The 13,258-nt window shown below is 59.5% G+C and overlaps 1 protein-coding gene across 1 annotated transcript in view; it reads right to left on the bottom strand.

The window, feature by feature from the left end:
- The window catches only part of SUSD4 (sushi domain containing 4), a 49,083-nt gene extending 37,904 nt beyond the window's left edge, over positions 1–11,179 (bottom strand). Inside the window, exon 1 of the mRNA XM_081791810.1 lies at positions 10,912–11,179. Coding sequence (XP_081647936.1) covers positions 10,912–11,164 — 253 coding nt within the window. The 5' untranslated portion in view covers positions 11,165–11,179. The remainder of the gene's footprint in view (positions 1–10,911) is intronic.
- Between the last annotated feature and the right edge of the window lie 2,079 nt (positions 11,180–13,258).

The following is a 13,258-nucleotide window of genomic DNA, read 5'->3' on the forward strand; positions in this document are numbered from 1 at the left end:
CTTCGGAATTTGTTATGACGGTTCTTATTGGACCCCCACACGGCTGGAACAGCGTCAACAGAAACCCGGACCTTCCGGGCCCGCGAAGCTCCGAACTGTCAGCTCTGAGGCCCGAGGCGGCGGAAGGCGGCCCAGAGCTTTGGTGTGGGGCTGGGTGCACAGGGAGCACCGGGAATCTGACCGCAGAAGGTCAGCGCCGGAGAGCCTTGGCCGAGAAGGGCCAGAGGCTCCGAGGGCCGGGGGCTCCCAGAGACGGGGGTTCGAGGGCCCGGGGTTCCGAGGGACGGCCGCCAAAGTCAAGGCTCGCCAGCCGGCTCTGCCCTCCTCTCGAGAGCAGGGACTGTGCCACCGGCTTCCTCCCACGTCCACTCTGCTCTTCTAGACTCCCCACACGTCTGGCAGAGAAGAAACGCCCTGGGAAACAGGACCGTGAAGCCCCCGGGGTCCCGCCCACCAGGCCTTCCCTGGGCCTGGGGATCTCAGCAGAGGCCATCTGGCTGGAAACGCTGTCCTGCCTCCAATCTGACCTCTTGGCTTTGAACTTTGGATGGTGGCAACGGGCTTCAGCTGCTCACGTTTAACCAACAGTCTCCCACCAGAACAGCCGAGTCCCCCCGGAATCAGTGCCGGAAGAACCCGGGCCGGCGTCACGCAGTCAGACCACTGGTGCCTTCTTAATGGAAAACGTGCATCAGTCTTCAGTATCACGATGCAGGAATCATTCACAGCAGATACAAACACATTCATCAAGGCACCCGCCTATAAAACCTCGCCGTAAATCGACCCCGCGGCAGGAATCTACGTGACGGAACAGCCATTTCCACGACCGACTTGGAATTTGTGCTCAGCAGGCAGCCAGCTGCAGGGAGTCAAGTCCACGGGCACCGAGGGCATGGGGACACTGGCCGACCAGGGAAGGAGCCTCACGGTTTCTCGGCGAGGTGGTCGGTAACACAGAGGGCTCTGAACTCCCAACTACAGGCCCGTGTCCACAGGCAGGGGCCGGGGCACAGACAGGGCATGTGACACACAGGTCACAGGGAACCACAGCCTCCCAGCCTCTGTTCAGAGAGGGGTCACCACGGGGCGCGGTGGAGGACCGACTGCTGGGGGACGGGGCGCCCACTGACCGGAGGGCTGGAGGCTGCAATCTGAGCTCCCGTAAGCAGGGCTGTGCTGGGACAAAGAACAGAAGTGAAACAGACAAGCTGTAATAAACCCTAAACCACACCTCGACAGGAGCGAATGGCACACAGAGCCATCCTGAATTTTTACCCACGGCGTCTGGTGCCCAGCGTCCCCGCTGAAGAAGTGCGTGTGCCCCAACCAGCCAACGGTACCTGTAAATGGCTACGGACAGTATTTCTGTGGAAACAGATGAGCCAGGATCTTTAGTGTCTGAAAATAATGTAATCTTCATCAGTGCTGGTTTCAAATGGAAAAAGCACAGGTTTTCTATAGCACAAATGCATCCAGCAGGCAGCAAGGATTTTTAAAAGCCGCTATAAAAACACCACTGCCAAGGACTGTGAACACAGGTCCATCAGTATTGATTCCGTCGTGCAGAATGGGGTCAACGATCAAACCCTCCGTAGACAGCGCTCAAATGGACACTTCGGGGACGTAACCAAGAGATTATCAAAGGCTTCCCTCCCAGAAATCAACTTCACCCGCCTGCCATCACCGAGAGTGAGTCCTGCTTTGGGGCAAAGGATTTAATACCGTCAGCAGATGAAGGAGGGGATATTCAGGCGGTGTTTTGCATTTATACCGAAGAACAGATTAACTGGTCCTAAAGAAGTTAGCACACGGGGGTCCTAAAGAACGGAGCAGAAAAGGAAAAAAGTCTTAAGAATGCGCACCACACGCTAGACTTACTCCCTTTTTAAGTGTTGGTTCCGTGTGAAAACTGATTTGATTCCCTAAAACGCCAACTTCAGACACCAGTGCTCGCCAAAAAGTGCTTCCGGGAACTGAGTTGGTAGCACGCACTCGAGATCCCCCGTTCACGGCCGCGCAGCACAGCCTCTGGGAGTCCTGCTGTGCAGGGCTCTGGGTTTGTTTACACCGGCATCTGTACCGTTTATTTACTCGCCCATCTGTCCCATTCGCTGGCTCGCTCACGCACTCAGCAGCGGGCTGCTGAGTCCCGCTCCGGGTGCTGGGCACAGAGAGACGGTCGGGAACAGCACCTCGTGGCAGCCGTGTGCAGAGCGACCGCTAACAAACGAGCAGATGTGTGAGCTAGAGCGCGACGGGCACGATGGTGGCTCTGACGAGCAGGTGCCAAGGTCACACGGACACTGACCAAGGGCCCCCCGGATTTGGGAAGACAGGACGGGCGCCCTGAGGAGAGGACATCTGTTAAGTACAGCCCAGCGGCAAGAAGGACTCAGTTGTGCGGATCCGGGAGACGGAGGTTTTGGGCACAGGGACCAGCCGGGTGTCGGCGTGTCTGAACCACAGACAGGCCAGACCACACGGCACCTTGCAGATCAGGGCGGGGATCTGGGGTTGGCTTCGTGCGACGTGCAGCTCCCAGAGCTTCTGAAGCACGGCTGTGGCCCGCACACCGAGGGATTACCCGACCCAAAGAGAGGCTCGGTCTTTGCCCTCGGGTCCTGGGTCATGACCTCCCTAGTGCCCTCCCTGAGCCGAGCGTGTCCACCGGGAGCCTCTAGGCCACAGCAGACGCTCTGTGCTGACGGTGTGACTGAGGCTGGGGAGCCTGCGTCCCTGTGGATCCACTCGGCCTCTGGGGAGCTGGAGGCCGAGCCCCGTGAGTGGTCAACCAAGCCTGCGTGGCCGAGCCCCAGGGACAACACTGGGCACCGAGGCTCAGGTGAGCTTCCCTGGTGTTAGCATTCACGCACGTTGTCACACGACACTGTGGGGAGAAACGGGCACCGTCCACACCACACCACCGCCACGGGACAGCCGGGGAACAGGCGCCAGAGGTGAGGTCAAGAGCATTCGCAGCAGCACGGCGGCGCTCCCCTTGGTGTCCACGTCGGCAAGCAGATGGTCCTCCACTGACCACACGCTGCGCCACCTGCCCGTGTCGCTCACGTCACGTGGTCTCCCCACGTGGGCATCTCATCGTCACTGTCCTCACAGAAGAAGGTGAAGGCAGGACAGCAAGACGTTTAGAGACAGAGACCACGTTCACATACTGTTATTATGGTGTGGTATTATAATTATTCTATTTTTTTAAACGTTTATTTATTTTTGAGACAGAGAGAGACAGAGGGTGAGCAGGGGAGGGGCAGAGAGAGAGGGAGGCACAGAATCGGAAGCAGGCCCCAGGCCCTGAGCCGTCCGCACAGAGCCCGACACGGGGCTCGAACTCACGGACCGCGAGATCGTGACCTGAGCCAAAGTCGGACGCTCAACCGACTGAGCCACCCAGGCACCCCGCATAATTATTCCATTTTATAATTAATTACTATGTTTATCTCCACCTGTATCTAATTTACACGTTACACTTCATCGTAGGTGTGTATGTGTAGGAAAAAACAGTGACACAGCGTTTGGTACCATCCACAGTTTCAGGGGTCCATTGGGGTCTTGGAACACGTCCTCCACGGATAAGGGCGGGCCACTTATTTGTAACAGACCCAGTGAGAAAAATCCTGAAGGCCCATCAACATCAGAATGTTCAAGTTCTGGTCTATTTGTAACAGAACACCCTGCAAATGTACCAACCACAGCTGCACGGAAAACAGCGTAACTTCACAACCAAGTAGAAAAGTCTAACGTAAAATACCTAATGTAGAATTCCACGTATACGAATTCAAAAATAAGGCAAAGGTAAATCGAAGTGGTGCCGTGTCTGGGAATGCGCACGCCTGGGCGGAGTGATAACCAGGACACGAGCTCCTGACCCAGGAGAGGGGCAGCCTGGGGGGGCCGGGGGGCTGTCCACTGTGTGCTAATTCTGTGGGCTGTGGGGTTTCGTGCGCTTTCCTGTAGAGGTTATGTTCTATGAGTTTACACAAACAGCTACGCAATCCAGAGAGAATGAGAAGTTCACTGGGAGTGAGTCCCCCCAGCTGAACTGGGGCCTCCGGCCGGGCAAGCAGGGAGTGCTGGCAGAACTTGGGGACGACTGACTAGGGTGGCACCTAGATTTCCAAACCCATGAACCCTCACCATCTCCCGAAGGCAGAGGCTGCCCCGCCCAGAACACAGACCTACTTTTCTCTCGATCAACGGTCTCAACCGTTTCACGGGTGAAGGAACTTGACGTCTCTTCCCACCTTCTGGAATGTCGCCTTCACTCTCAGCGACGAGGAGGTGACAGAAAACACCTGTTTCCCAGAGCTGAGCTCGCAGGGACGTGAAAGCAGATGGTCCCCATACCCTCTACCCACCGGCTGCGCCTGGAGTGTCTCCTGAGAACCTGCCGAGTCCAGACGCCTGGGGCACCGCGCGGGGCAGAGGCGCTCCCCGCACGCCCCCGGGGCAGTGCCGTGAACCCCGGCGAAGGCGGCATCAGCACAGCCTCCCCGCGTGGGCTCCGCGCCGGAGGCCCAGGTGGGTCCCCAGCACACATGGGCTCGGGTGGGACTATGGGCGTGGCCCAGCCCTGGCGCCAGGAGAATCAGTCCCCCTGCGGTGGGTGTGGAAGGACGCGGGTGGGAAGCACTCCATTCTTCACAAGCAGCCAACCTAATCTGGGTGGTTTCACCTTCGAGCCCGGGAAAACCTGCTTTCTGGGGAATCCACACCATCTGCCTGGTGCTGGGGGCTCCTGACAATCATGCGCCCTTTGCACTCGGTCTGACCGGGGTCCTCTGCGTGAGCAGAGGGACACTGACACTCCCACAAGCCCACCTCCACGGCCCTTGCTCAGACCGGGCGGGACCCCGGCGCCCCCGGGACACGGGGACACTTCGGGCAGCTGGTAGGGCTGTGCCGCTGAGCGAACCTGTCTGTGGTGTCCAGCCGTCACCCTGTAGGGATGATAACGGTCATTTAGGTCACTCATCCCCTCTGTGTCTCCCCACCGTGACCTTACTTGCTCTGGATTTGTTTTTGCTCTCACGTCGTGACCACGTTAAGTTGAAATCTTTTTAAGAAAGTAAACCAAACTCGCACTGAAGCCACAAGAGACGGGGGAGGGGAGGGGGGGGATGGGGACAGCACAAATGAGAAGGGACAGTGCTCCTGGGGATGGGGGTCCTGGGGGCGGGGACGGGGGTCCAGGGATGGGATGGGGACGGGGATGGGGGTCCCGGGGGCGGGGACGTGCACCACTCTGCTTTCCCGCCTGAGGAGACGGCAGTGAGGACGCAGCAACCCGGGGACAAGCAGGTGCCCGTCCCTGTGGACACAGCTGCTGTCGGATGCCCACGCCCAAAGCAACGAGACATTTCCGGTGATGGAAGATACACACGTGGAGAAAAGGACTGTAAATAAGCATTCTTAGAGCGTCTCTGTCTTGGTGGAGCCCCTGGAGCCGGGGGACATTCGCCCTGACCCAGGGGTGACCGCAGAAGGTGACCCAGAAGGAGCGGGACGCGCTGCTGTTGAACAACGGCTGTGCCCCTGCGTTCAAGGGCACGGGGCTTACCCACCACCCTCACTGGCCACGAGTGAGGCCGCATCTGCTCACTTAAAATTCCTAACATGACGACACTACGTAAACGCACTCTGCACTTGCCCCTGGGAGGCTCGGAGAACCTTGTACCAAACCCTTTGTCTTTTACAGGAGCCCCGGTCAGGCCCCAGGCGTCAAAGCCCCTTAGCAAGAACTTACACATAGTGCTTGCTGCAGGGATGGCCTGTCCCCCATTCGGTCTGCGGGGAGGGGACACGTGGAGACCCGTGCTCCAGGCCACGTCGGCCACAACCAGAAGATGAAGACAGTGGAGGTGGAAAATGCTGGTGGCAAGTGGGATTCAGCCCCGTGAGCTCCCATCTTCGCCACCCAGAACAACTGACAGCCTCCTGGAGGACGTTCCAGACCCCGCTCTTTCTCAGGCTCCCTGGGGGCTCTGCAGGAAGAGCACTGAACGAGGAGTCCGGACGCTGGTCCCAGTCCCAGTGCCGGCACAGGCGCTCTCTGACCGTACGAGTTCATCTCCCAGGATCTGCCTCACACCAGAGAACGTCGTGTCCTCCCCCCGGGAAAACACTCTGGCACGTCCCGGCATGTGTGGGCCTCAAGCTGTTTTCAGGAGCTTAAAAAAATATGCAGAGAGCTGCTCTCACTCCTCACCTTCCAAGTCCGGAGGCCTGAAGATGTATTCTCAGCAAGTTCTTGAGACGAGGAGCCCACGGCACACACTTTGGGAACCAGGGGCCTGAACGAACAGACACGACGCCTCCCCCAAGGGGCGTGGGTCTGGGGTCAGGAGGACACATGTCACCCACTCCCCCCTCCCCTGGAGGTCATCATCTCGGGGGCAACGCCTGGATCTGAATCCCGCTCTTGGACTCGCTTCCTGGGAGGCCCCTCTCACCTGCACTTTCTCGTCTGGAAAGTAAGGTCGTAACACCTGCTTCGTGGGGCTAGGTGGGAACCTCAGGAGGCAGTGCACGGTCCCCAGTGCACACGTCGACCCTCCTTAAAACACAGCGCTCTTGGTGGGGAAGGGACGCCCAGGTAACGCGCAGACGTCCAGGTAACGAGCAGGCACCCAGGTAAGGTGCAGACGCCCAGGTAACAGGTAGCGAGCAGACGTCCAGGTAACACGAAGATGCCCAGGTGAGGGGCAGACGCCCAGATGCACAGGTAACACGCAGACGCCCAGGTGTGCACTGGGGGTGGCCGGGTGTGTGCACCTGAGTGACGGGCGTGGGGCAGGTTCCGGGTGCTGATAAAAAGCGCACCAAGCCAATAGGAAAAACGGGAGGGTTTACACGTGCTTTCCAGGGGGTGAATGAGTCCGAATGGCTTCAGCCAAATGCACCTAGAGCCGAAATGTCAGGAAAAGCCACACAAAGACCCAGAAACCCGAAGCTGCTCAGCGTGAGTACTCTCAGCAAACGCCCACCTGAGGGATGCAAACCTTACCCAGATGGCCTAAGGCTGCGGGGGCCCCGCAGACGAGCAGACAAAGCGCATCGGGAGCCCGGCCAGTATGCAGAGCGTGGGCCCCGGCCTCCCGCCTACAAGGGCCATGAGGCTCCCCTCCCCCCTGGCCATTCCAGGAGTCGTACTCATGGCCAGAAAGGCCCTGGGGGTCTCCGGACAGGGGCGGCACTTTCGGGGCACGTGCACGTGCAGCTCGAACAACCCTTTGTCCCCCACGCACCCCCGCTCCTCCTGGGGCAGAAGGAACCACCCGGCCGGCCACAGGCAGGGTCCCCCCCACGGTCCGGGTCACAGCGCCTCCGATGGCTGCACCCTTGTCAGGAAGGCGCCCCAGAGGTGCGGTCTGGGCGCCTGCTCGGGACGAGCCCCGTGTGAACCTGTCTGAGACCTGTGACGCCTCATTTGCCGGACGCCCATCTGGTTTGCTCGCTGTGCGTCTGCCTGAGACCGACATCGGCGTGACCGTGACCATCCACGGAGCCGCTATGGGGACAAGAGAACCGTGTCTGGCCGCACGCAGATCACAGCTCCTTTAGCATCTAAACCCCGCTGCGTAAACACGCACGGGTCCGTCTGCCTCCAAAGCCTCCAGCAGAGAAGCCGCAGGCAGAAAAGAGAAGGTTGTGGTTTTGCAAGAGGACCAGCTTGTCTGAACAAAGAGCTGCATCCACCCGAAGCTACAAGCTGCCGTCTGACTCTCGTGAACGTCCCAAACGCCCTCCCGGATGAGGGTCCTAAGGGAGGGGGGGCCTGGGCAGAAGGCTGTAGATCGCGGCCTGGTAACCTGGGCTCCCCCAGCCGGGACCTGTGGGCCATTCTCCATCTGAAAACCGCACAGCCGGTGTAACAATGCCAGGGCGCTGAGAGGACTCTGCCCGGCCGTTGTTTCCACGAATACCGGTGGCACGTCCGCTTGGGCAAGACACAGGTGGATCCCCCCCGCCCCCCCAGCCCCCATGTGCTATTTTCTCATAACCTAAGTAGATTCGAATTACTCTTATTGTAGTCTCATTTGGGTACTGATCTTCTAAACACACCCCTTCCTTACGTGTGCAAACCGTCGTCTGAGTCACAACACTGACCCTGCCCCTGTCAGGGGAGGGACGGCCTCTCCGCGTCCTGGTTTGACACGAGTCCAGTAAGTGTTCGTCAGGTGGCTTCAGGCAAAGTCAGCCTTCACCCCCAGTGAGAACTGGGCGAGGGCTGTTTACCCGCGGGCAGGTGTCCCCCAGCAGACCTGAGCAGAGGCCCAACGGTGGCTCTCACCCTGTCCCCTGGGCTCTGGACTTCCCACATCACCGCCCTGCACCCGTGGGGTGTGTTTTCAGTCCCCTCCACCACACCGCCGCCTCCCCTGCTCCCTGAACAGTGACCGTCCTCAGCTCTGCTTCGGGCCGTGGGGGCTCCGGTCTCTCGGAACCAGCCTGGAGAGGACGTCTCTGCATCTGTAGGGTGGAAGGTCTCAGTGCCGTAAAACTCCACCGCCTACGTGATCAGTCCCATGAGTCCAAACCTGAAACTCGGTCGTTTTCTTGGAGGGAACGATTAAGACTGGAATCGGGGCTGAGGTGGAGCGCGGTGAAGAGTCAGCGGGCATCCGGGCGAGCCAGGGAGGTGCCACCTCGCTTCTGTAGGGCGCTTGTAGCAGGATAACAACGCATTTTCCTGCATCTAAACCTACTTTTCAAAAATCCGCATCTCAGGCAGGACTGGCCACCAGCGTGACAGCCCGGGAGGGGTCCAGGTGACAGCGACAAGACCAGGGGCTGGACCAGGTCTGTCCCTAAATCGCCATTTAACTCCGGGAAGGCTCTCGGTTTCTCTTTGGGTCCGACAAAAACCAGATCAGAAGCGGGGTTTGGGCCCCACGTTCCTCTGAGTCCCTCCGCCCTGAGCGCCAACACCGCCACCTGTAGTAACCACGCGTCCTTGGGAGTGGCCTCCGTGACACGACCTCACAGGGGAAAACCCGCGGCTCCAAGCCTGCTGCCTGCACGTCTGCTATGTGACCGGGACAAAGCCAGCGAACCTCTCTGAGCCTCACCTTCCTAACCGGGGAGGCTGCCCCCTCGAAAGTGCTTCCCAGCGTTGAGGGCTTATCTGAACGCAGTGACTGACCCCTGTTACTACTACCGCCCGAAATTCAGCACCTTGACGCCCGGACGGAGGGAACCGAGGAATTCAGCAGCCCGGCATCCGCACGGCACAGTCCTGGCCAGGGCGGGAGGCCACGCACACCTCAGCGGAGAACGGTTCCGCGTTCTCGCCTCTGTGGGACACCCACGGTGCCCCCGCCCCCGCGGTCCACGAACAGCGACGCACGTCTCCGCCGTCGCAGCAGCACAGGACACCCCTTCCCACACGTCTCCCAAAGCCCAAGGTTACCATTATTATTGAGAAACGGCTGCTACTTAGAAAGGTGGTTTCTGTTCTTCCGAACTCTCTGAACCGATCCTGAGAGCACAACACGATGTCTGGACCCTCTGTGGAAAGGATGGTCTTATTTTCGGCTGTGGAAGGAAAGGCTGGCGGTCCCCGGGGCACCCCAGGAGCACGGCCCTCCCCGTACACCTGGGGCTGTCCACAGCAGACGCTCCTTCCCTTTCTAGAATTACTACAGACTACGTGCTTATGGAGGCCTGGAAAGGGGCCATCTTTTTTTTTTCCCCCAGGACTGAAATACAGAAAGATCTCCCCATCTCCGGGCAATAACCACGAAGCCCACGTGTCCTCTTTGCCCTCAGATGTTCCTGAGCTTGTCCAGATTTTAAACACTGAGACCGTAGGGCACAGATTTTGGCAGGAAAGTCAGGATTTGCAAACCAAACACACTTTTAATCAGTAGAACCTTATGGAAACCATAGCCTGCACGGGCTGCACGGGAGTAGAAAATCTGAATGTACAGGGTGCCTGGGTGGCTCAAGGAGGCGTCCAACTCCTCGTCTTGGCTCAGGTCATGATCTCAGGGTTCAGAGCCTGCTTGGGATTCTCTCTGTCGGGGGGTCTGTTTCTCTTCTGTTCCATTTATTCGTCAGGTTTGCTCTTTAGAATCCACACGAAGGTGAAATCACGCGGTATTCGTCTTTCTCTGACTTATTTCACCCTAATTCTTTGCGCTAATTTTTTCTCTTTAAAAAAACAAAAACAAAAACAAAAAACCTTGAAATTCAAAGCCAGGGCAGGGCGAACTCTGGGGGCAGGCCGCAGTCCCCAGGAGGGCTGAGCCGGTGCCCCGTCAAGGCCTCCCCAAGTCAGCTACGGAGAGACCTTCACAAGAAGGATCTCGGCTCCTTCAGAGTAACAGCCCGCATGCCGCGGTGACAGCTCCGTGCTAAACCAAAATCAACGACAGACACTGAACCGAGAGACCCAGGCTCTGCCGGCCTCAGACACACAAACTGCATCGCGCCTCCCCAACCAGCTGCACCCAGGGCTCCCTTCCGGACCTTACGCACCTACAAGCAAAGCCGTTTCGACCAGCAGGCGTGGGCTGGCGCGAACGGTAAGTGACTGCCGCGTCTCAAGCAGGATACTTGCCAGAAACAAACGCCCGCCAGGTCGGCTGGCCCTGCGGTACTCCCTCCTTACGTGGCTCATGTCCAAAACGTGCGTCTCCGTATGGACTGACGCTGCGCACAGTGAGCGGCTCTAACATTCTCCCAGCCGCTCGCTCACACGGACGAAAACGGTGACGAGTGGGGTTGGAACTGGGGCAGAGGAGGAACACGGTCCCTCCTGCCACGGGGGCGAATTCATCCCGGGCCCCAGCCCTGGCCACACCGCCTTCCCATCCGCATGCAGGCTGGGCCGGATGGCGCGGCCCGGGGTATCGGCCTGCCCGGACGGGGCGGGCAGGGTGCGCACTTTACCTTCTCGCGCACAGATGGGCTTATCGCTGGGGATCCAGCCGAGGGTGCCGTTAGGGTGTCGCACGCACAGTCTCTTTGTGGAGCCCTTCAGCTTGAACCCGTCTTCACAGTGAAACTGGGTGACAGAGCTCTCAGGGAACAGCCCTCCGCTGGGCGTCCTGAAGCCGTTCTCGGGGACGCCTGGGTCCGTGCACGCCTGAAGGCCATCGAACCCTACATTGACAGAGAGAAGAAAAGGTGCCTCTGAATGCATCCCCCGGACGCCGAGGGCCTGCCCACGTCAGGGACAGACACTGTCATTCCACACGCCGTGGCCACGCGGCTACACAGCACGAGAGACGAGAATAGAAGCCCTCTCTGTGACTCGGGACGGTGCTGGCGGGAGTCCTCGTGACCGACCCCACCCTTTGTGGAGGCTGGAGGAGCTGAAGCCACAGAACAAAGACAGGAAGGAGGTGGTGGAACCTGAGCCAGGCCCTGCAGGACATACTGACGACACTCCAGGGACAGAACAACGCTGTCGGGGAGGCCGGGATGGCGTCCTGGCAGGGTTGGCCTGAGCAGTGAACGCCCCTTCCCCTCCCCGCCCCTTGCCCTTTGCTCCTTCCCTTGTGCCAGGCCTCCTGGAGGCTCCCCGAGGTCCTGGTGGCTTCCTAACCCATGAGACCAGCCCTGCAGGGAACAGTGTGGGGAACAGCACGGTCCGTGCTGAGCTGTGAGCCCTTCATGTTTGCGGCCCACAGTCCATCCCGGTCCTGCACAGAAAGAGCTACCCAGACGTTTGAAGAATGAATGAACCGTGTTGGGGAAGGGAAGCATACTGAGGTGACCCTGGAGGGCCGGCTCAAGCGAGGAGGCAGTGGGCGGGTGTCCGGGGGTCTGCAGACGTTATAGCTGGAGGGAGAGCCTGTGCAGGTGTCAGAGCAGAGGGGAAACCTGGCAGGTGCCCGCAGGGAGGGCAGCACAGTGTCCTTAAATGATGGGGTCCTGTCTTCACTTGGAAGGAAAGCACACAGTCGGTCGCCTCAAAGTATTGCTCAGGTCGACTGCCTGCAGTCCAACAGCCCCAGGCGGCCAGGGAGGGGTGGCAAGGGGCAGGCGAGGGCCTGGTGAGCAGCTGCCCGCCAGCCAGGGGGGATGGGCCTCTGGGTCGCTGTGGGGTGGGGGTGTCCTGTCCAGGGGGACCTTCGGCGCAAGAAGGAAGCAGAGAGCAGGAGGCAGAGCGGGAGCCAAGGGCGGGGCGGGAGGCGGAGCCACAATGGGAGGTGGAGTTGGGGGCGGAGTCAGGAGCGGAGCAGGAGGCTGAATCCGGAAGGCAGGCAGGTGGTGAGAGGCAGGGTTGTGGGGCGGGGTGGGAGGTGGAGCTGGGAGCGGCGGGAGGAGGAGGAGCCAGAGCAGGGGGCGGAGCTGGAAGGAAGAGCTGGAGTGGGAGGCGGAGCCAGGGGCGGGCCAAGGGGGAGGAGCCAGAGCCGAGGTGCAGGGGGTGGGGTGGAGGGAAGGGAAGGCGGAGCCAGAAGGCAGAGCCGGAGTGGGAGGCGGAGCTGGAGCAGGGGGCGTGGCGGGACGTGGAGCCAGAAGGGGCGGGGCGGGAGGTGGAGCCAGGGGCGGGGCAGGAGGCAGAGAGGACAGCTGAGGGAGCCCAGGGCTTGGTTGCCGAGGGAGGGGGGGGCGGGGGGCAGCGGGGTGTCACGGCAGGAACGGAGTCCTGTGCTGTTAGCTGCAGCTGGCACACGAGGTCACATTAGTGTTGGGTGCACAACACGGTGAGCCCGCAGTGTGCACGTGAGGCTGTGGTCACATGAGCGGAGCTGCCGTCGTCACCACACATCTTCACCACACATCACTGTGACAGCACTCACAGTGCTGTGACTGTTCTCCCCGGACCCGCTCTCCCCGCGCTGCTCCCTGCACCCCTCTCCGCCGGCAACCACATGTGTGCTCTGGACCATTTGTGTTTTAGATTCCACGAAATCCTAGAATATTTGTTTCTCTTTGTGATTTATTTCACTGAGCATAACACCCTCAAGGTCCATTTATGTTGTCACAAATGGCAAGATTTCATTCTTTTTGTGGCTGCGTAATATTCCGTTGTGTGTATACCACTTCTTTGTCCATTCATCGGTCAGTGGACACTGGGGCTGTTTGTAGCTTGACGATCGTAAATAACCCTGCAATAAACACGAGGGTGCGAGTGTCCTTCTGCATTAGTGTTTTCATCTTCTATGGGTGAATCCTTAGTAGTAGAGTTACTGGATTACATGGCATTTCTATTTTTAATTTCTTGAGGCACCTCCATCCACACTGCTCTCCAGAGTGGCTGCACCAGTTTGCATTCCCACCACCAGTG

This window comes from Panthera onca, chromosome F1, assembly GCF_046562875.1.
Source record: "Panthera onca isolate mPanOnc1 chromosome F1, mPanOnc1 haplotype 2, whole genome shotgun sequence".
NCBI classification, from domain to species: Eukaryota; Metazoa; Chordata; class Mammalia; order Carnivora; family Felidae; genus Panthera; species Panthera onca.